The sequence below is a fragment of the Bubalus bubalis genome, chromosome 16 (assembly GCF_019923935.1).
Source record: "Bubalus bubalis isolate 160015118507 breed Murrah chromosome 16, NDDB_SH_1, whole genome shotgun sequence".
Lineage (NCBI taxonomy): Eukaryota > Metazoa > Chordata > Mammalia > Artiodactyla > Bovidae > Bubalus > Bubalus bubalis.
Window position 1 is genome coordinate 38,317,744 of NC_059172.1, and position 23,052 is coordinate 38,340,795.

General features: G+C 39.0%; 1 protein-coding gene across 1 annotated transcript; it reads right to left on the reverse strand.

Annotated features, from left to right (window-relative positions):
* Positions 1 to 8,750: 8,750 nt before the first annotated feature.
* Positions 8,751 to 11,506, reverse strand: LOC102415428 (olfactory receptor 52L1). The gene has a single exon (XM_025266528.2). The coding sequence runs from the start codon at positions 10,294 to 10,296 to the stop codon at positions 9,280 to 9,282; it is 1,017 nt and encodes a 338-aa protein (XP_025122313.1). The 5' UTR covers positions 10,297 to 11,506; the 3' UTR covers positions 8,751 to 9,279.
* Between the last annotated feature and the right edge of the window lie 11,546 nt (positions 11,507 to 23,052).

Genomic DNA, 23,052 nt, shown 5'->3' on the forward strand with positions numbered 1-23,052 from the left:
AATTTCATCCATCCAGTACCACCAGCCTTTCTCTTCTGTTATCAAGAGAGCCATTATTAGAATGAGAATGTCTCCCATTCTGAGTCTTTCGACGACCCAGCTGTTGCAGGTCCAACACAGACTTGCTTCCCTCCCTTAGCCCTGAAACTCACAGATGATGCAACAGATCGGCTCCAAATTAAAACGTCAATTGGCCTGCATCCAGTAACCAGATTGAAACTGCTTCCTTGGCTCTGCTGAAAAAGTGTAGAGGGTTTTATGGCCTGCAGTCAGTTTTCACACTGTTCTATCCCCTCCTCCAAGCCAGCTGGGAGCAGTGGTACTTTAGGATACTGGGGCCCTGCGGCTGGTAATGAACTGGATCTCCCGGGAACCTTCATCTTACCTTGTGTTAAGGTGCTACTAGGTGGTAGTTAAAAGGTGGGAAACAGGACTTGAAACTAACTTGAAGTTCAAATCTATATCTATCTGTTTGACTCCACAGATCATCCTCTTAAATATTACTTTATTCCACTTTCAGCATTCTGAAATGTTATATTGAAATGTTCCAAAGTTTCTTAATGACACCATACCCTTCCCTGCTTTTTTATATTATCCTGAATTCAACTCTGCTGTTTGATATCTGCCTGAATTGGGGCAGCTAATTTATCCTATGTAAACCTCAGTCATTCAATATGTGTTCATTTATTATTATCAACCATTTTTCAAGTAGTAGAATAGTCACAGGAATAAAAAGATGAATAAAATAGTTAAGGTCTCTGCCCTCATCAAGATTCCATTACAGTATTTACATTACATTATGGTATCAGTACTCTCCCATTGTTCATAAAATAAAACCAGTTCTCATAAAATTTACTGCTCAAGACTACACATAAACTGGGCAGTTACTTTCGTTGAGCATTAGATCCACATTGATTTTGTATCTCATTAATGTGTTTCACACAATATTTGGAGTGTAATAGAATCAACTTATTTTTTCCTAATTAATTAATTCAAGGTCATGTATAATCTGACTCCTTCCTCCTTCTTCAGTGTATTTTGAACCACTTCTCTGAGTGGGTAATTATTTCAGTGACAGACATAATTGACTATCTCTTGGTGGTTTGTGATAAAAATCAGTCAGATTCATTGTGTGATTTTTATTTTTCCTTCACCAAACAGAAAAAGAAAGAGGGAAGGGAAGGGTAGAATTTCTTTGCAAAAGGAAAGACTATACCTTGAGAATTCTTAATCACAAGTCTGCACTTATGATGTTTAGGGGCTGGAATTCACATTATTTGTGTATCCTATAATCTCATAGGTAAATTATTGATTTTGTCAGCTTAAAATTGTTTGTGTTGTTCCTTTATTATCCTTCTACTCTTTAGTATGGCCTGTGTAATAACTTTTTCAATAATTATATTGATCCTTTGTGCTTCTCTCTTTTTCTTTGATAAATCTTACCAAAGCTTTATTAACATTATTAATCTTTACAAAGAATCAACTTTGTTCTTTTGATTTTTTTTTTTTAATTGTCCTGGGATTTCTTTGGAAGGGATGATGCTAAAGCTGAAACTCCAGTACTTTGGCCACCTCATGCGAAGAGTTAACTCATTGGAAAAGACTCTGATGCTGGGAGGGATTGGGGGCAAGAGGAGAAGGGGATGACAGAGGATGAGATGGCTGGATGGCATCACTGACTCAATGGACATGAGTCTGAGTAAAGTCCGGGAGTTGGTGATGGACAGGGAGGCCTGGCGTGCTGCGATTCATGGGGTCGCAAAGAGTCGGACACAACTGAGCGACTGATCTCTGTCTGTCTCTGATCTAAGTATTATTGATTCAGGTCTTATCTACTGATTTCTTACTCCTGTTTACCTTGGGTTTATTCTTTTTTTTCTAAATTCTTAAGTTGTCAACTTAGATATTAAATCTTCATTCTTTCCTAATATAAACATTTGAAACTATAATTTTCCCTCTAATTTCTGTATAACTGCCCTCCATAACTTTTACTATGTGTCATTATCAATTAGTTTGAAATAATTTCTAACATTCTCTCTGATGTCTTATCTGAGCCATGGATTATTTAGATGTGTTTTAATTTGCAAGTGTTTGGGACTTATGATAACATCTTATTGTTTTCCAATTTAATTATGTTAGTTTTTTTCTTTTGAAATTTATCGAGACATAATTTATGACCCAGCACAAAAATGTACCCTGTCCCTCACCACATTTTCCAACCTTCCTGTCACATTATCAGCCTCTCCCAAAGAAAGTGAAAGACACCCACTGCTGCCTATCAAGGAAGAACCTTATTTCCTCAACTTCCACTTTCATGGAAGAAGGCTTTTTTTGGAAATAATAAGAGTGAATACCTTTGCTCTGTCTTCCCCTCTCTCCACTTCTTGTCTTGATTTTCCATACGGGAAGTAGGATCACTAATACAACTGGACGGAGACTGTTGTGAGGAGTGGATGGGGCTATTGTATCTCAAGAGTAGGAAGTACGTTCCAAGTTCTGTTTCACCACCTGCCTGGGGGATCCGTAAGGACAGCCGTGGCCTCTCCTTGATCACACTCAAATATCATAAACTCGCCTATAGAAGAGCCTGTGACCTGCTTCCCCAAGGGAAATCCAGGAGCCACTTATTGTTTTATTTTGCTTTTTATTAATACATTCTGCTAGGACTCCATCTTTTAATGGGAACCCTGCAAATCTCCTTGCAGATGATGAAGTATTTTACTTGGAGCTAATTTTCACATTAAATGTCCCTGGACCCAGGAGCAGGGAGGGAATAAGAAAAGATCCTAATACACAAAATTAAGGGAATGAAGTTGATGGCCTCCTCTTTGTCCTGTGCTCCCACATGTATCTTCCAGTCATGACTTACCAGACAGATATGCATACGAAATGTATTATTTTCAATCGTGTCTGACTCTTTGCGACCCTTTGAACTGTAGCCCACCAGGCTCCTTTGTCCATGGGATTTTTTAGCAAAAATACAAGAGTAAGTTGTCATGTCCTCCTCCAGGAGATCTTCTCGACCCAGGGATCAAACTCACATCTCCTTAGTCTCCTGCATTGCAGGTGGATTCCTTACCCCGAGCCATCAATTATTGCTACTTTAATACTTCTTTTATTCTTTGTGGCACTTCTTTACTGCTAGAAATGCATTGGGCTTCCCTCATAGCTCAGTCGTTAAAGAATTTGTCTGCAATGCAGGAGACCAGGGTTCAATTCCTGGGTCTGGAAAATCCCCTGGAGAAAGAAATGGCAATCCACTCCAGTATTCTTGCCTGGAAAATCCCATGGACAGAGGAGCCTGGTGGGCTACAGTCCATGGGGTTGCAAGTGTCAGACATGACTTAGCAACTAAACTAAACTACTAAGGAGTGATAAATTTGCACTTTTAACTTCCAATAGCACATTTGAGCTTCTTTGTCTCAAGAGGCACCCTGTCTCTGTCAGGTGAGAGCATCTAATTCTAGGATGGGAGATCTGTCTTCCCAGTCCCAAACAGAAAATCACAATAAAAGTTAGTAAAAGGAAAAACAAAGTATTCATTGCAGAGGTATCAAGTTTGAGCATTAACTGAATCTAATATTACAAATAATTATTGAGGACATTTGTTGTGTTCAGAAGTCAGACACTTAGTATTGAGAAGTAAAGAAATATAAAAGACTCTTGTCTTCTTGGAGTCAAGCATAGCATGGAAGATATATACAACAAAAGAATATCATGGACTTTAATTAAAATTATAATAATTCTGATTGAAGGTCTTGAATTGACAACGTTTTTCACTTCCTCTCTTTCTCGCTCAAAGTTTTCTTTTTGCATCTCCAGATTTATTTGTCTTTATCCAGAAATTTCTACCTTCTGAGCAACTTTGCCCATTTCCCCCATCCCCATACTCCATGTCTATCAACCACCAACTCTTTCGCTGTGTCTATGAGGTCAGCTTTTAAGATTCTACATGTAAGTAAGAACATACAGTATTTGTCTTTCTCTGACTGACTTAGTTTATTCGGCATAATGCTCTCAAGTTCCATTCTTGTAGTTACAAAAAGTTGGATTTTCTTCTTTACACAGCTATATATTAGATATATATAGTATATATACCACATTTTCATTATCCATTCTTCTGTCAAGGAATGCTTAGGTTGCTTCATGGATATTGTAAATCATGCTGCAGATATCTATTTAAGACAGAGATTTCATTTCCTTTAGTTACAGCCAAAAGTGGGATTGCTGGATTATATGTAGCTCTAGTTTTAACATTTTGAGGAACCTCCATAATGCTTTCCACAGTGGCTGCACCAATTTACATTACTCACAGCCCACAGGGTTTCCTCTTCTCCATGGCCTCCTCAGCACTGGCCATATCTTGTCTTCTTGACGATAGATTTCAGCAAGTATAAAGTGATACTTCATAGTGGTTTCAACTTGCATTTCCCTGATATTAGTGATATTGAACACCTTCTCATGTAACTGTTAGCCATTTGGATGTCTTCTTTGGGAAAATATCTATTCAATTCCTTTGCCTATTTTTAATCAGTTTGTTTTTTGTTTTTGTTTTGTTTTGCTATTAAGTTGTATGAGGTCTTTATACAATTAGATATGAACCCCTTATAAGATAGACATTTTGAAAATATTTTCCCTGGTTCCATAAGTTGCCTTTTCATTTAGTTGCTGATTTCCTTTGCTTTTTAGTTTGATGTTGTCCCACTTGTTTATTTTGGCCTTTGTTGACTTTGCTTTTGATGTCAAATCCAAAAATTATTGCCAATAATGATGTTGAGGAGTTTATCCCTTGTGTTTTCTTTTGGATTTTTATGGTTTCAGGCCTGCAGACCATTTTGAGTTGATTTTTGAGTACTGTGTAAAATAGGGATCCAATTCCATTCTTCTGCATGTGGTTATCCAGTTTTTCCAACACTATATGTTAAAAAGACTATTCTTTTCCCATTGCTTATTCTCAGCTCCTTTGTTGTAAATTAATTGACCACCATGCATGAGTTTACTTCTGAGGTCTCTGTTCTGTTCTATTGATATATGGTCTGTTTTTATGACAATACAATATTGTTTTGATAACTATAGATTTGTAATATAATTTTAAATATAATGAGTAAAGAAACATAAAAATAATTCAGTAATAGTATTACGATATGGGAAAGTGTAACAGAACTGTTTCAAATACTTTCAGATATTTCTGGAATTCAAAAGTCAGATTGGATTGAATTTATAGTAAAGCCAGAATAAAAAACCCTGCAAACCAATGTATGTATGGAGGGTAGAATTATGAGTTAGAGAAAGAGGAATTGGAGAAGCTAAAACTTGGTGTGAAGATGGGAAGTATTCTTATTAAGAGATTCAGGGAATACTCTAGGCTTAGAATAAATAGAAATGATAATAGAAATGATAATAGAAATGGAAGACAAGTCCTCAGTGGATTGATGAGGAAATTTTCTCATATTGAACTGCATAAAGCAGATGAATGTGTTTGGTATCCTGTGCACACAAAGTAACAAGGAAACCAGCTCTCTCTATAAATAAAGAGGATGCTGCTCTATCTCCAAATCCTGTCATTTCTGTGGGGCTGGATGAAGAGGATCAGAGTCAATTGACTCTATCTCAAGAGTCAATTCTGAGATACTGTCAGTACTCAAGGTTAGAAATAGAGAAAAAGTATGGAAAAACAGTCCACTTCAGCAAAATACACTATAGCATCACTGGCTTCAGACATAAAACTTCTCTACTTCAGCAAAAGAAGAAGAAACTCACTGCACTTTTTCATCTTTCTCTTGACAGCCTAAAGGGAATTCTGCCTGTGAGCAAATGACCTATAGAGTCCTACCATCAGGGCGCAGGGGCTGTGACCTTCACAGCCTCTGAGGAAACTCACACCACCTACCCAAACCAGTTAATTTTAATCAATGAACAGACATATAGGGTAAGAATATAAAGTTTTGTGGAAAACTAGCAAAAAAGAAAGGTCAATGCTAAATAAGCATAAAAACTAATCCATTAGAAAATTCACTAGAAATTCACTAGAGCCAAAAAGTGAAAAAAAAAATAGATATAAAATAAATAATAATAGTTTGGTATCCTTTTTAATGCATCTTTGAGATGGTAGAAAAGTAAAGAAATCAAAATCAGCAGAGAATATAAGAAAGTTAAATGCAAAAGGAGAGGGTAGGACGATGAGAGAATAGCATTGAAACATATACATTACCACATGTAAAACAGACAGCCAGTGGGAGTTCGATGCGCCACGCGGGGAACCCAAAGCCAACAGTCTGTCATGGCCTGGAGGTATGGGGAGGGCAGAAGGAGGGGTTTCAAGAGAGAGGAGACATATGTACACCTAATGCTGATTCATACTGATGTGTGACAAAAACCATCACAATATTGTAAAGTAATTATCCTCTAATTAAAAAAAAAGAAAGCCAAAGCTACCATTTGACTGAATGGCCATACAGTTTAACTATTTTAATATTTTAATAATATTGATAAATATTTAACATGGATGACCAAGGTAAGCAGGAAAAAAACACAAATAAACACTGCTAGGAATTAAATAGGAGATACAGTACAGACACCATGGAAAATAAAATATAAGAAGAAAATGACATAAATAGTTCTCTGATAGTAAATTTGAATGAGCACAAAATAAATGCGTTTTACCCAAACAAAACCTTGCAAACATTTTCAAAGGAAATTCTAGAAGACATACGTATCCCACTGGAACGATCTAAAACAAAAACATGTATTTTTAGGTTTTAGCCAGTAACTGCAACAAAGATTCCTCAAAGTACAGTGGCTTAAATCACCTACAAGTGCATTTCTGTCACAGGTTTAAGTCAGGTTTGGTGGCCCAGAGAGCAATAGGACAGAAGCTCTTCAATAATGTTACTCTGCCTTCTTCAACACGCATTTCCATCTTTTGATGCAAGGAAGCTCCTTCACATCTGCCTTCCAAGCATCAGAAAATGGTAAAACAGAAAGAGAGAGCAAATTACTCCTTGTATAATCTACTCAAACTAAAGTACCTCTTACTTTGTTTGCAAGTGAGTGTGATACATATTATCAAAGCAGTTGCCCAATGGGTGTGATACAGCATAGCCTGGACTTCCCCTGGACAACTTAGCAGAGTTTTAAGTCCTAGACCTAGAGCCAAGGTGATGAGACTGTGTCATTCCTCCTGCATAAGAGCCCGAACCAGTCCTCCCCAACTCACCCACGTGTGCAACAAAATTAAGACTTCCAACTCAGCTCTATAACAGAAGACTATTTATTAGGAGTAAAATTTTCCAAAAAAAAAAAGAGAGAGAGAGAACAACTAGAAACACTAACCGTTTACTCCACCTTTTCTACCCTGATAGGAACCTCTCATCACTAGAGCATCTTACCTCTAAGTAGCAGTGACCTGATTTTTTCCAGGACTGAAAAAAATGTGTTACTTTTTAGGAATACAAAATAATTAAGCCTGATCTCAAGGCACCATCCAACAGAGTACAATACACCAACTGTGACAAACCTCTTGTAAGTTTTGACACGGTTCTTATTAGCAGAAGTGGACGGAGGGCTTACGAACATCACTCCATATCCACATTTCAGAAAGGCCCATTCTTTCAAGCAGCATAATTACTTATACATGTATTAATAAACCTATGTCTACTAACACCAGACACTAATACATTATATGCTTGTCAGATACTGGTAATTACATATTTGCTTTGTTTTGTTAAATTAAGACATAAAACACATAAACATATATCCAGTACTTGGTTTTATTCCCTCTTTATCCTAGACAAAATTATGGATAAGTTAAAATACAAACAGATGTTTTTAAAATAAATTCACTATACACACACACACATATACACATATGCACATAAAGAGAGAGACATTTCCTTGGAAATAGAGATTTTATTATTCTATGGACCTATAGAATAGGTCCGTAGTGCCTTCCCATCTTAAATTTATTTTAAATAAATAAAAACATTCATATTGCAACAAAAGATGTCTTATCACACTGCTTTGAGAGAAATTCTGCTGCCCCCCAGGAACGCAATGACCTAGAACTCACACCACTAACTTATAGGATTTGAAGACACTCTGAAACTAAAATCTGCCAAAAGTTAGGACTTTCCACCCTTAACCCAGATGATCTTGAAGGTCAGTTATTAGATGAAAACAGAAAAGATGACATATCCAAAGCTATCATCTTTTCTCTAATACTCAAGGTAGCAGTAACTTGATGTCTTCTAGGACTAAAAAAAAATTGAAACTTTTTAGGGACTCAAAATAGTTAAGTTCAATAGTAGGGCAACATCTGACAAACAGAAAACAAAGCAATTGTGACAATCCTCTTGTAAGCTTTTACCCAGCTCCTGTTAGCAGAGATGGTAGGAGGTCTAATTGACATCACTAGGTATCCACGTTCTAGAAACAGTTTAAGTAGCATAACTGCTTCTACATTTACTAATAAAGCTATGTTTATCAACACCAGACTCTACACATGTTACGGTTATGAGACACTAATAAATACATAGCTACTTTTGCTTTATTAAATTGGTACTTATAAAACACAAATATGTTCAATATTTCTTCCCTTTTTATCTTAAGTAAAATTATAGGTAAATTAAAACACAATAAAGTTAAAATACAAATAGACCGTTTAAAAAAGAGAAATCACTACACGTGTTTTTTCATTTAAAATAGAGATCAGATCACATTATTTCCAGAACCTATTATGTTACCTGCCCCACTTAAGTTTATTTTAAATAAATAGCACCTATATTGCAGTGAAAGGAATTCTCTCACATTGTGGCTGTCTCAAATGCTTTAAGAAAGGCTCACTACATAAGAACCTGGTGACCTGAAGCTCACAACACTTACAAGCGTTGATGACACTCAGAACTAAAACTAGGCAAACATTAAAACTTCCCATACCCACTCCAGATGTGTTGTACAGTCCGTCATTAGACAGAGATAGGAATAATGGCATATCAGAGCTATCATCTATTTCTCCTATCCTCAAATGCCTCCATCACCAGGTGTAGAGAAATGTCAGGATCATGAAAGAAAGAATGGGGAAAATATTTACAAGTTTAGCTCTCCAGGTGCATCCCAATCAGCCGTGGCACCAAGTGTTCATGATATTCTTTGCCATGAGACTATTACAACCAGAAGGACTTCTCACAATAGCAGTGGACTCGATCCATATGGCCAACACCAACCATGGGCTCCTGGCAGCATGGCTGGCAAGAACCTCTGAAGAAAATGATTGGGATGTGTTCAGATCTGTCCTTTTATGTCAAACACCCTGAGTACTCGCTGGCGGATCTGCTGAGTCTTCACCCCATAGACCAGAGGATTGAGTGCAGGTGGCACCAGGAGGTAGAGTGTGGCCAGAAGAACATGGACATGATGGGGCACCTGCCGGCCAAAGCGGTGAGTGAGGAAGGAGAATATTCCAGGCACATAGAAGACCAGGATGACACAAATATGAGATCCACATGTGCTAAAGGCCTTAAGTCGGGCCTCACCCCCTGGTACCTTCAGCACTGCCTGCAGGATGAGGGCGTAGGAAACACCAATGGCCAGGACATCTAGACCAACCACAAGCAGTGCCACTGCCAGCCCATAGGCTCGGTTCACTGTGCTGTCTGAGCAGGCAAGTTTTACCACAGCCATGTGTTCACAGTAGGCATGGCCTATGACGGTGGCCTGGCAGAAGACAAGTCTCCTCAACAAGATGGGGAAGGGGAGGAGGAGGAGTATCCCCCGCACCAGCACCGCCATCCCAATGTGCCCTATGACCCTGGGATGCAGGATGGTAGAATGGTGCAGAGGGTGACAGATGGCTACATAGCGATCCAGAGCCATGGCCACAAGTACCCCTGACTCCATGGAAGAGAACGCGTGGATGAAGAACATCTGGATCAGACAGACGGTGTACCCAATCTCATGGGCGTGAACCAGGAGCACTGCAAGGGTTTTGGGTGCAGTGGAGGAGGCCAGGACCAGGTCAATGCCAGAGAGCATGGCCAGAAAGAGGTACATAGGCTGGTGCAAGGATGGGTCCGTCCAGATGGTGGAGAGGATGGTGACATTGCCCAGTAGGGCAAGGAGGTAAAGGACACACAGCGGCAGTGCTATCCAGTGCTGGCTTTCCTCTAAACCCGGGATGCCGATCAGGAAAAAGGATGGCTGGATCGGCCTCCAGCTGGAATTACTCAGGGTTGTCATCAATGGCTTGGAAAGGGAAGAGGCAAAAAAACCAAAATCATAATTTCTCCATTCCTGATGCATTTTTTGTCCCCATAACTCTCTATTTAAAACTTTTGCTATGTCTGTCTCTTATCATGCTGATTCAGTGCTTCTGAAAGCCCCACTTAACAAGAAATACAAATTAAATAGCTACTATGTTTAACTTCTGCAGAGTTAAAACAAAAATCTTTAAACTAGATATGTTTGTTTATATGTGTTAGTCTTAAAAGACAGACACAGTGTGAAATAATTGTCTTTTCAGTGTAAGAGAGGATTACACACTTGTATTTATGTATTGTCAATAAGAGTCAGACAGGATTCAGTTCTTGTGGATTATAAATCTATACATCACTTCAACTATCTTTTTTGCAACTCAATGATAACAAAAAATATTACCCCGAAACTGTGACCATGGCAGGTACAAAATCTTAAATGCCTGGAGGCACATATCTCCCACCTTTTGCTTTCCTTCCTGATTCAAATCGACAAGTAAAAGAACATTTTTCATTGACACCTCTAAGAAAAATCTCACAATTTTATAAAACTTCATATTACAGTGCTGAACATTCTACGCAATGAGGAAGTTAATTCTCTCTTAACTACTTTCTTTCTGGTACAAGTTTCAACCCCTTTCTCTCGTATCAGCTGAGGAGTCAGAGGACAGCTGCGCATTTGTGGAAGGCCACCACCCATTGCTCTGATAGGAGCAGTGTCAGCAGAGCAGTGGAGGAAGATGAAGATAAACTTTAGTGCACAAAGGAGAAGAGCAGAGACATGTGTCTGAGTACAACCTGCCTCTTCTTTGTACTGGGTTGTTGTGAGTCTAGGGAGAAGGCTGAGAGCTGTTTGTTAAGCATTAATTACTAAAGTAAATAAGAAATCCCTCAATGATTTGTAGAGGAAAAGCAGAAGGGACTTTATTCCCAGGAACCTAAAAATGAAGACATATTTAGCTCTCTGGCCAGAAAGCAGAGGACAAGTAACAATATTTGAAGATGTCCATTCTTAATTATTCATGTAAATTTAGTCCAAGTGACCTCTCTTCTATGAAACCTTCCCCAAATTCTGTGAGGCAACCTGGCGTGTCTCCTTTACTTTTCTATAAAATCATCTTACTGGCCATGTCATTGCACTGATTACTTTGGACTATGAAACTCATTAGTCTGTCAGTCATTAAAAAGTGGGGACTATCCCTTGCTTATGGGCTTTCCTGGTGGCCAGTGGTAAAGAATCTCTGTGCCAATACAAGAGATGCAAGTTCAATCTCTGAGTGGGGAAAATACCCTGGAGAAGGAAATGGCAACCCACCCCAGTATTCTTGCCTGGAAAATCCCATGGACCGAGGAGCCTCACGGGCTATCCATGGGATTGCAAAGAGTCAGACATAACTTAGCAAATAAGCATGCATGCATGCATGCTTGCAGTCACAGGGCAAGTCCCAAAAAGGCCAGAATTTAATTGGTGCCCAGTAATGTTTGGTGAATAAATAAATATCTATATGAGTACATTTAAAATAAATAAATGTGTATATAAAGCCACCAGGAATCATGAGAACTTGACAAGACAGACCCTGAACTTAAGGAACAGGAATGATGTAGCAGATGGTGGGGCATCTATGAGACATGGACTGACTAAGCCTCAGTGCTCCTCACCAGGTGATATTCTGGTTGCCTCATGGTAGAAGAACCACATTGAATCTCTCTGCCATAGGAAGCTGTGGCAGAATCCTAGGTGTGTGTCAGAAATGAGGAACTCCTCATGGTGGTCAGTTCCAGCACGGTCTCTGTCACTACAGGCAAGAAGGCTCTTCTGCAGGCTGTGGCCTGTCCCTGTGCCATTAATCTCCTTCTTTACAGTGGTGTGGATTTTATGACAGTAGTAAAGGGAGAGGCAGGGACCCAGAGATTAGGCGAGGACACAAAAAGTGTGGGTTTGTGGGGATGACGTACTAGGAGAGAGAAAAATAGAGCTCAAACCCTCAGATGTAGAGGTCAAATGTCAAATCTGAGACACATAAATAGTCAATGAAATGTCTAGAACAGGGGTATAGTTCTCTTGACCTCTAGCCTACCTTCTGACAATGCACGCTTTACAGTCCCAATGTGTGTGTGTGTGTGTGTGTGTGTGTGTGTGTGTGTGTGTGTGTTAGTAGCTCAGTTGTATCCGACTCTTTGCAACCCTACGGACTGTAGCCCACCAGGCTTCTCTGTCCATGGGATTCTCCAGGCAAGAACACTGGTCAGTCCCAACATAGGATTGAGCAAGACTTAGCAACATGAAGAGAACTTAGAAAGAGGAGGAAATTCCCAGACTCAAGAAGGTTTCACTAGGACCCTGTCTGCTCAGCTGAAGAAACTGAGTCCCAGTTCTGTCTCCATAATGATCTTCTGCCTAGCTTGGAAGTATCAGTGATAAAGAAGATTTTACATCCAGAAGGCCCACACAGAAATCTCTGAATACCAAAGAGGAAACAAAATGCATCACATAGGTCTGGGCAACTCAAGTTTTCCAAGGATGTGAAGCATGGTACTAGCTCTGGCAAGACTTGGCTGAATTAGGTAAATAAGACATACCTACATGCACCATATGTGATGAGGATGCCAACCTAGGAGAATGCTAAAGGCCCCTGTGAATGGCTCAGCTGACCATGGAGATTTACTGGCATTGGGAAGTATATGCAAGCTCGCAGATTAGCTTGCAGCATGTGTGATTTAAAGGGTAGAAGCTAAGGGGATTGAAATAGAGTGGGTTAGTTTTGAGGAATCAGTGAGTTTGGAGGATAACGTCTCTGAGACAAAGGGAAACAAACTTAGAGCTACTAAGAGGTGTCAAACATATTAGAAGACTCAGAGCCATAGTAGTCAACCAAGAAATAACTCCTATTGCAAGGATTATGGGAAAGATGGAAGTCATCTGTCAAGAGCCTACCCCAGAACCTTAAGCTCCAAACCTGACCTCATTTTCCACAACTGAAATACAATGCAAAAACTTTTAGCTGGTTCTGTCATCCTCACTCTGAAAGGCAAGTCCATTCTTGTACTGCCCCAAGGTAGTACAAGTCACCTTTGGTGACTGCAAAAAAAGGGCTGAGCAGGGAAACTGTCATTACCAATTGCCAGGTCCCAGAAGACACTAAAAACATGCCTGGACAGAGCCAGAGTTAGCCTCAAGAATGACTGGAGGCACACAGAGCCATCTTCTACCCGAGGGATAGCTAGTTGGACAGAGACAGAGCAGGGAGTGGCAACTTCACCTGATCCAAGGTCCCATTTGTCCAGTGTTGATCATCACTCCCAAGCCTGTACATCCTGATGCTCAGTAAGCTAGAAAACCCCACATTGCTCTGTAAGATCAGACTTCTCATATTCACAGGTCAAATTCAGCCCCGGCAAATTCTTTAGTGGACTCCATAGTTAAATGTGTTCATTCCTCCATCTGTTGAAAGTGTCAGGTGCTAAAAGCCCATAATTAAGTCACTCTCCCTTGCTGATTCATCCAAGACAATTTTTGTTCCTGAGTGCAGTTCTCAGCCAGTGTCTGGTTTATATACAAACACACAGACTTGACCCTCTTTATTCACTTTGAAACAACACTGAAGGACCATCTCCCTCAAGAGCATCGCATAGAATTAGCTTAGGTATCTAGGGTAACTGGATCATAGTTTAACCTCTTTCTCTTCTCCATATTTCCCTGACATCCTGACAGACATAACCAGGTATAATTTTCAAGTATGCTTCACAATAAACTTCTTGCATACAAACCTCCAAGTCTTACTCTGGAAAATCCAACCTATGACAAATGCCACACGTTTTTGAATTGAGTGCTTCTCTCCTAGGGGATTGTGACAGGTCCACAGACATCAACTCCATTCCTACAGCAAGTATGAGATAAATATTGATCCTGAAACAGTTCCTCCCAGTAGGTTCCCAAAGAGGCAGACTTTTGCCATCATATCTAACCAAAATCCCAACCAAAACTGTGATATTTTAGAACCCAATGAATGAATGCTAAGGTTAATCTGGAAGAATAAATGCATAAAAAGAGCTTTAAAATTGTAGTTTTAAGTTATATGGTCCAGTTGTGCATTAAATTTTTATAAAAATAGACTATTTAATTCAGTTTGATACTGGCACAAAAATAACCAGGAAGACATATGAAAAAACAAATTACCCAGATATAGAATTAATGCATGTGTGTGTGTGTGCTTAATCTCTTCAGTCATGTCTGACTCTTTGTAACCCTATGGACTGTAGCCCACCAGGCTCCTCTGTCCATGGGATTCTCCAGGCATAGAATTAATACATATAAAAATTATGTATATGACAAAGGAGGCATAATAATCAGTTAGGGGGAAATGTAGATGCTATTTTTTAATAATTCAAAACAAATTTCTTTACATACTTCTCATTAACATCAAAATTAATTTCATATAAATGTTATGTCACAAAACCAAAAGCTCAGCTATTTAAAATTTAAAGGCTAAGACGTGAATATTGGTCAAAATTTTGAGTAAAGAACAGCATTCTGCAATTTTTACTTGAGGAGTGAAATGGTCTAAAATTTAATGAATGCTAAGTAGACTCTCTCCTAATGGTAATAAATAGTAATGATGATAAGAGTAATAATGATGATGAGGTTTGTTTCCATATGCTTACAAAGTTCACAGACTACCATAGGGATCATTCATAAATTCCTGGTTAACAACTTCACTGTAAGCCTGAAACATCAAACACTATGTGTTTGATTTTTAAATATAAAGTATAATTACATCTACTCAAAGCTATCTATGGTCTTTCCAGTAGTCATGTATGGATGTGAGAGTTGGACCATAAAGAAGGCAGAGCGCCGAAGAATTGATGCTTTCGAACTGTGGTGCTAGAGAAGACTCCTGAGAGTCCCTTGGACAGCAAGGAGATCAAACCAGTCAATCCTAAAGGAAATCAGTCCTGAATATTCATTGGAAAGATTGACACTGAAGTTGAAGTTCCAATACTTTGGCCACCTAATAAGAAGAGCCGACTCATGGGAAAATACCTTGGTGCTGGGAAAGATTGAAGGCAGAAGGAGAAGGGGGAAAATGAGGAAGAGATGGTTGGATGACATCACCAACTCAATGGATGTGAGTTTGAGAAAACTGCAGGAGGTAGTGAAGGACAGGGAAGCCTGGTATGCTGCAGTCCATGGGATCACAAAGGATTGGACAAAACTTAGCCACTGCACAACAACAACAACAAATCTAAAGTTATGATTACAATCATTTGCTTTCAATTCCATGTTCCAGATAAGAAGAAGGAAGAAAAGTCTCAACAGACTTTTGCGTTTGATTGATCGAAAAGAGTCTGATGTCCATCTTTAGGTCCAAGATTCAAAGGTTAAGTATTTCAGCTTCACAGTCTCCATGATAGAAGAGAGTTATGGAAAAGTGGGTTTGAATGATGTTGAATAGCTTCAGTTCAGTTCAGTTCAGTCATTCAGTCATGTCCGACTCTTTGCGACCCCATGGACTTCAGCACTCCAGGCCTCCCTATCCATCACCAACTCCCGGAGTTTACCCAAACTCATGTCCATTGAGTTGGTGATGTCATCCAACCATCTCATCCTCTGTTGTCCCCTTTTCCTCCTGCCCTCAATCTTTCCCAATATCAGGGTCTTTTCCAATGAGTCAGCTCTTTGCATCAGGTAGCCAAAGTACTGGAGTTTCAGCTTCAGCATCAGCCCTTCCAATGAACACCCAGGACTGATCTCCTTTAGGATGGACTGGTTGGATCTCCTTGCAGTCCAAGGGACTCTTAAGAGTCTTCTCCAACACCACAGTTCAAAGACATCAATTCTTCGGTGCTCAGCTTTCTTTACAGTCCAACTCTCACATCCATACATGACTACTGGAAAAACCATAGCCTTGACTAGCAGAACCTTTGTTGGCAAAGTAATGTCTCTAAGTTGAATAGCTTACTCTTAGTAAAAACAGATAATACACATCATGTACTTTTCATGCAATGGCTTCAAAATTGATAAGACATTGTATCATGAAGAAAGTCTCAAAAACTCCAAATAGTAAATAAGTTCCAAAGATCTCTGAATCCACATGACAAACTCAGAAGTCACTGCAGCTTCCTCCTTCCACTCTAAAAACTAGCTATACTGACATGATGTTCAATAGTAAATCAATCTATAATATGATACAAAACAAATGGAGAAGTGTTTATGAAGCAGAAAATATGGACATATTTCAAAAGACGAAAGACAGCTGTGATGAAATAATGGGAAAGAATGGAAGCCCAAAATGTGCACAGGAAAGGATTACTACAAAAATAATATTTATTAAGAAATGTCTGATACTAGACAGGCAGGACTAGCCTTTTGCATATGCACTATTAGACCAAGAAGTGAGCCAAAAGTCACACAAGAGAAGTGAGTGTTCAGAATAGTGGTGACTGGGTCAGAAAATAGGACAGTGATCCACATGGCTATAAATAGCCATGCCCCATGCGACATGGGAAAGAAGCTCAACCATACACCAAGCCCTAGCACACCTTGCAACTCCCCAACAGTTTTTATCAAATAAATACAACAGCATTCTGAGATTGCCAGCTAGGAAAAAATAATAATAATTACCCAATGACCAAGATGGCTTGGTCTAAACTTTGGACAGGTTTCTTTAAGACTACAGACCCCTAGCCTTAGTTTCCTTAGTTTCCTTAGAATATTTGCTTGAGAAACTCTACTTTGAGAAATTGTAAATTCTTTCTCAACCCTTTTGCCATGTACATAAATCTTCTCCCAACCTCCTCCCAATTTTACAACCTAGAAATGTCTTTCTAAAGACGTGGAAACTTCCTCTTAAAATATAAACATCGATTCTTCCCTGGTGGTTCAGTGGTAAAGAATTCATCTGCCAATGCAGGAGGTATGGGTTCGATCCCTGATCCAGGAAGATCCCACATGGTGCAGAGCAACTAAGCCTGGGCTCCACAACTACTGAGCCCGTATGCTACAACTTCTGAAGCCCAGGTGCTCTAGGGCCCGTGCTCTGCAACAAGAGAAGCCACTGCAATGAGAAGCCTACACACCACACCTAGAGAGTGGCCCCCACTCACTGTAACTAGAGAAAAGCACAAGCAGCAACGAAGACCCAGAGCAGCCAACAAATACATAAGTTTTAAATATATATATATATATATATATATATATATATATATACACACATCAAAGGAGATAGCACTCCATCTCTCAGTCTCTATGGAGAGTACGAGCCTAATTTCCAAGAGCAGCAGTTAGCAAGCCCAGATGGCCTAATCACAGACTAATGCTTTTGCAATCTCAAGAATGACTCAATATGTTTGACACACCGTATTGATCAACCCCCACCTAAAACCTTCCAGTACTTTTCCACTAGCTCAGCACATGATTGAAACCCATTCCTCCTGACACTTTACCCCAGTCCAACTCCACCTTTTGTTTTTGTTAAATTGGGTATCAAGACATGATCTGTGATGTCTAGATACATCTGTGCTGTGGAAATACAGTCACTCATTTGACAAGTGATGTTACAAGCCCTAAGTAACTGCACTGTTGCTTAGGATCTCTTACAGACCACATCCTTATGAATAGTCCCTTCACAAGTAAACCACTCTTAAATTATTCTAATATGAGTATATGCTCCACTCTCTAGTGGGACTCTACTTAATTTTATGCACATTCATTAGCAAGCAGTTTCAAGGTAGTGATATGACAGATTTTGAATGATCATAGCTTTAAAAAATGAATAAGTAAAGGCAATATACAAGATACCTCTTACAAGATAATAGGTCAGTGAAAGGCAGATCTGGGGGTACCCGGTGAGACCGGGAAGTACTTGGAAAGACCTAGACAAAACTTTGTGGAACAGAGATATTTTTTGGCAGTCGTTGGGATTATGGAAAACTGTTGACAGTGGAAAAAAAGGATACAGTCAGTTTTGCTGTATCACTCGGTTTGAACATATAAAGGTGTTCCAACACCAGTGATATATTAGAAAACATTTTGAGGATATTTGAATTTCATACTTGCCTTTGTATAACTTAAACACAGAAAACTGCATCAAGCTGAAAATGACCGTCATAAGAATATACAAAACACACAAATACACACATCCCCAACAGCTACAAGGTACCTTACTTAGTTCACTTCACAAATTTCCATCTAATTTCAAATAACATTTCTTTTACCACTTCAAAATAATTCACAAGCTGCAAGTCTTCTGTCAGTTTCCACAAGCATGCTTCCTGCATTTTTCAAAGTAAAGCATTATATTCAATGGAGTATTTTTTAACCATTTAATATGCAAAACTCTACTGTATATTGTTTTCTATCTTTTTTATCCTACTCACTCCATTTCTCCATATATCCTATGGTTTTTCACATGGGATTTTGCATAGCATAGTGAATTTAAAGAATTCATGTGTTATGTATAAGAGAACCAACTTATACCTGATAGGGTGAGTGGGGAGGAAACCAAGCCTGAGAGAATGGAGAACACAGCAGTTTAACCTGGAAGAGTTGTCCATCTGGGGCAGCTGTCCCTGGAGCTAGGCTTGAATAGGACTGTTCTGGGAGTGACCAAGTGTTGGAGGATGAACGGAACAAACAAGTGCCCACTGAACTGAAATAGTTATCTTGAAACCAAAAACCAAGGCTGGCAGCTCCATACCCAATGGATCAGTTTATTATAGGGTAACTTACATGGTGGGTTTGGGCAGATGACAATCCAAAAGCATTTGCAGCTGCAAATGACAGTCCAGGGTTCACTGGGACAATGTTATAGTTAACCTAGGGTTGGGGTAGGTGCCAGAAACAGGAAGTGTATGCCTAAGTCAAGATTTATAGTCTACATAAAAACATCTTCAATCATCATATTTATCCTTTGTGTTTCTCTCTTTTTCTTTGATGATCTTATCAGCACTTTATCAATATTATTAATCTTTCCAAAGTACTAGTTTTGCTCTTTTGTTGAATTGTTAAATTTTCTCTATTGTTTCTGCTTCCAATTTTATTCATTTTGCTATCATCTTTAATAATTCCTTAATCTTATTTACCTTGTCTAAATTTATACTTCTTTTTCTAACTTCTTAAGTTGTCACCTTAGATAATTGATATTAAATCTTCGTACTTTCCTAATATAAACATTTAAAAGTGTAATTTTCCCTCTACTTTAGCTATATTCCACTTTTACTACATGTCATTATAGTTTGAAATATTTTCTAATATTCTCTATGATTTCTTACTTGAATCACAGATTATTTAGAGGTATTTTGTTTAATTTCTGGTTGTTTGGACCTTATCATGACATATATTGTTATTGTTTTCAGTTTAAATATATGTTGGGTTTTTTCTTTGAAATTTATTGACATAATTTATGACCCAGCACAAAAATGTACCCCTCTCCCCCCACATTTTCCAACCTTCCTTTAACATTATCAAGTGAAAGTCGCTCAGTTGTGTCCTACTCTCTGTGACCCCATGGACTGTAGTCTGTCAGGATCCTTTTTCCATGGAATTCTCCAGGCAAGAATACTGGAGTGGGTAGCCATTCCCTTCTCCAGGAGATCTTCCCAACCCAGGGATCAAACCCAGGTTTCCTGCATTGCAGGAAGATTCTTTACCACCTGAGCCACCAGGGAAGCCCAAGAATACTGGAGTGGGTAGCCTATCACTTCTCCAGGGGATCTTCCCGACCCAAGAATTGAACTGAGGTTTCCTGCATTGCAGGGGGATTCTTTACCAGCTAAGCTACTAGGAAAGCCCTTATAACATCATCAACCTCACCCAAAGAAAGTGAAAGGCGCCCTCTGCTGCCTACTAAGAAGGAACCTTATCCTCCACTTTCTCTTGCTTGTTTTTACATAAGGGAAGAAAGGTCACTAACCTGACAGACTGTTGGAGTAGTGGTGGGGTTGTTGAGTCTAAGAGTAGGTAGCCTGTTCCAACCTGTCCATTTCACTGACTGCCTAGAGGATCTATAAGGACAGCAATGGACTGTCTTTTGCATCATATTCAAATGTCATAAGTTCACTTGCATAAGTACCCATGATCGGCTTCCCAAAGAAAACTCGGGAGCCAGCCATTATCTTTTTGTAGTTTACATTTTTCTAGATCTTCATCCATTTATGGGAATCCTACAGATGGCTCAGTGGTAAAGAATCCTCCTGCTAATACAGGAGATACAGGTTTTATCCCTGGGTCGAGGAGATCCCCTGGAGATGGATATGGCAACCCATTCCAGTATCCTTGCCTGGAAAATCCCATGAACAGAGGAGTCATGAACAGGGGCTACAGTCCATGGGGTCGCAAAAGAGTCAGAAAAGACTCAGAAACTAAGCAAGAACAACAAAGATATTTGTACTTTGAGCCAAATTTTCACATCAAGTATGCCCCCAGATTGGGGAAGGGAGTAAGCAGCGATCCTAAGATCTAGAATTAAGGGAATGAAATTGATGGCCCCCTCTGTGTTCTCTGCTTCCACATATATCAGTCATGACTTATTGGAGAGCTATGTATATGGAAGTTATTAAGCTCTATTATTACTTTCAGTCAGTTCAGTCATTCAGTCATGTCTGACTCTTTGCAACCCTATGGACTGCAGCATGCTAGGCTTCCCTGTCCATCACCAACTCCCAAGCTTGCTCATCTCATGTCCATTCAGCCGGTGATGCCATCCAACCATCTCATCCTCTATTGTCCCCTTCTCCTCCTGCCTTCAATCTTTCCTAGCATCAGGGTCTTTTCCAATGAGTCAGTTCTTTGCATCAGGTGGCCAAAGTATTGGAGCTTCAACTTCAGCATCAGTCCTTCCAATGAATATTCAGGGTTGATTACCTTGCTGGTTTGATCTCCTTGCTGTTCAAGTGACTCTCAAAAGTCTTCTCCAATACCACAATTCAATAGTATCAATTCTTTGGACCTCAGCTTTCTTTATAGACCAAATTTCACATCCATACATTACTTTGGCCCCTCTTTAATTCCTTGTGAGTGATCACTACTCCTAAGAATACAGAGAGGATTAAGAGTAGAAAACCTGCGCTTCTAATCTCCAGCAGTACTCCTGAGCTTTTTTCTCTCAAAGAGGCACTCTGTTTCTACCAAGTTGAGGAACATCTAATTCTAGAATGAGAAATCTGTATTCCTAATCCTAAACAAAAAACCACACCAAAAATTACTAACAGAATAAAAGAAGCACTCTCTGCAGAGGTACCAAGTTTGTGTATTCATCCTGTATTACAATTACTGAAGATGTTTCTTGCACTGGAGATTAAGTCAGACATTTAGCTTTGAGAAGTAAATGGAACACAAAAGACTCCTATCTACCAGAAGCTTATGGCTTAAAATGGAAGCTATATACAAAACTACTAATACCAAAAAATGAAATCTAAAATGTAATATTTCTGATTCAGGATGCTGGACTGAAAATATGATGTACTTTTCTCTCTCTCCCAAAAGTCTCATTTAATAGACAAAGAATTATTAAAATAACAATAACAGTTCTAGGATACAGGGAAGTGTAAAACAATTGGTTCAAATATTTTCTGAATTTTATGGATCCATAAGTCAAATTGGATTGGAAATATAGAAAAAAAACAAAATGAAAAAATCTGTAAACCAATGTAAATGTGGACGATAGAATTATGAGTTAGGGAAAGAGTAATTGGAGAAGTTAAAGCTTGATTTAGAGATAGGAAATGTTCTTATTAGGAGATCTAGGGAATGCTCCAAGCTTAGAATAAATAGAAATAATAACATAAAAGAAAAATCATTCAGTGAATTAATGAAGAAATTATTCTTGTAGTGTCAGAGGAGATGGGTCAGTTTAGTATCCTGTGCACAAAGTGACAAGAAAACCAGCTCCCTCTATAAATGAAGGAGGTGTTGCTGAATCTCCAAGCCCTGTCATTGCTGTGGGGCCAGACAGAGAGAATCAGTTAATTCTGAGGTAATGTCAGTAAACCAGCAGAAAAGACAAGAAGGTTAATCCAAAGCATCAGTACTAACACTTAGCTGAATGGCTACACAGTGAAATACTTTCATAATACTGATAAATGTTTATCATGGGTAATCAAGGAAAAGAGAAAAAGCACAAGCAAACACTGCTAGGAATGAAATAGAGGATATACCACAGACACAGTAGAAAATTAAATAATGCAATAATTTAAATAACTTTCTCATACTAAATTTGGATGTGAGTAAAATAAATAGATTTTTAGACAAGAACCACAAATCTTTTCAAAAGGAAATTTTAAAAGACGTCCTTCAAGCAGAGAAATACGTATACTACTAGAAAGATCTGAGATGAAGACTGTATACTGCTTAAGCTATAGGTTAGTCTGTTGTAACAAAGATCCCCCCAAAATACATTGGCTTAAACCAACTTTAAGTTCATTTTTGTCACAGATATAAGCCAGGTTTGGTGGCCCAGGAAGAATCAGGACACAGACTTTTCTATAATGTAGCCCTGCCATCTTCAACACACATTTCCATCTTTTGATCCAAGGAAGCTGCTTCACATCCACATTCCAAGCACTGGAAAGTACTATAAATGGAAGGACAAAGCAAATTACTCCTTTTATAATCTACTCAAACTAAATACCTCTAGTGTCAAAGTAGTTGTTTTCCAGTGTGTGTGATATAGCATAGACTGGCTTCCCCAGGACAATTGACCATAGTTTAAATCCCACACCTAGAAAAGAGTGATGAGAATATGTAATCCCTCCTGCAATAAGAACTCAGACCAATCCTCCTTTACTCACCCATGTGTGACAACCAAAT

Bases quoted from the DNA above. Each gene is read 5' to 3' on its own strand.
- LOC102415428 (XM_025266528.2), bottom strand. From the start codon at position 10,296: ATGCATCAGGAATGGAGAAATTATGATTTTGGTTTTTTTGCCTCTTCC.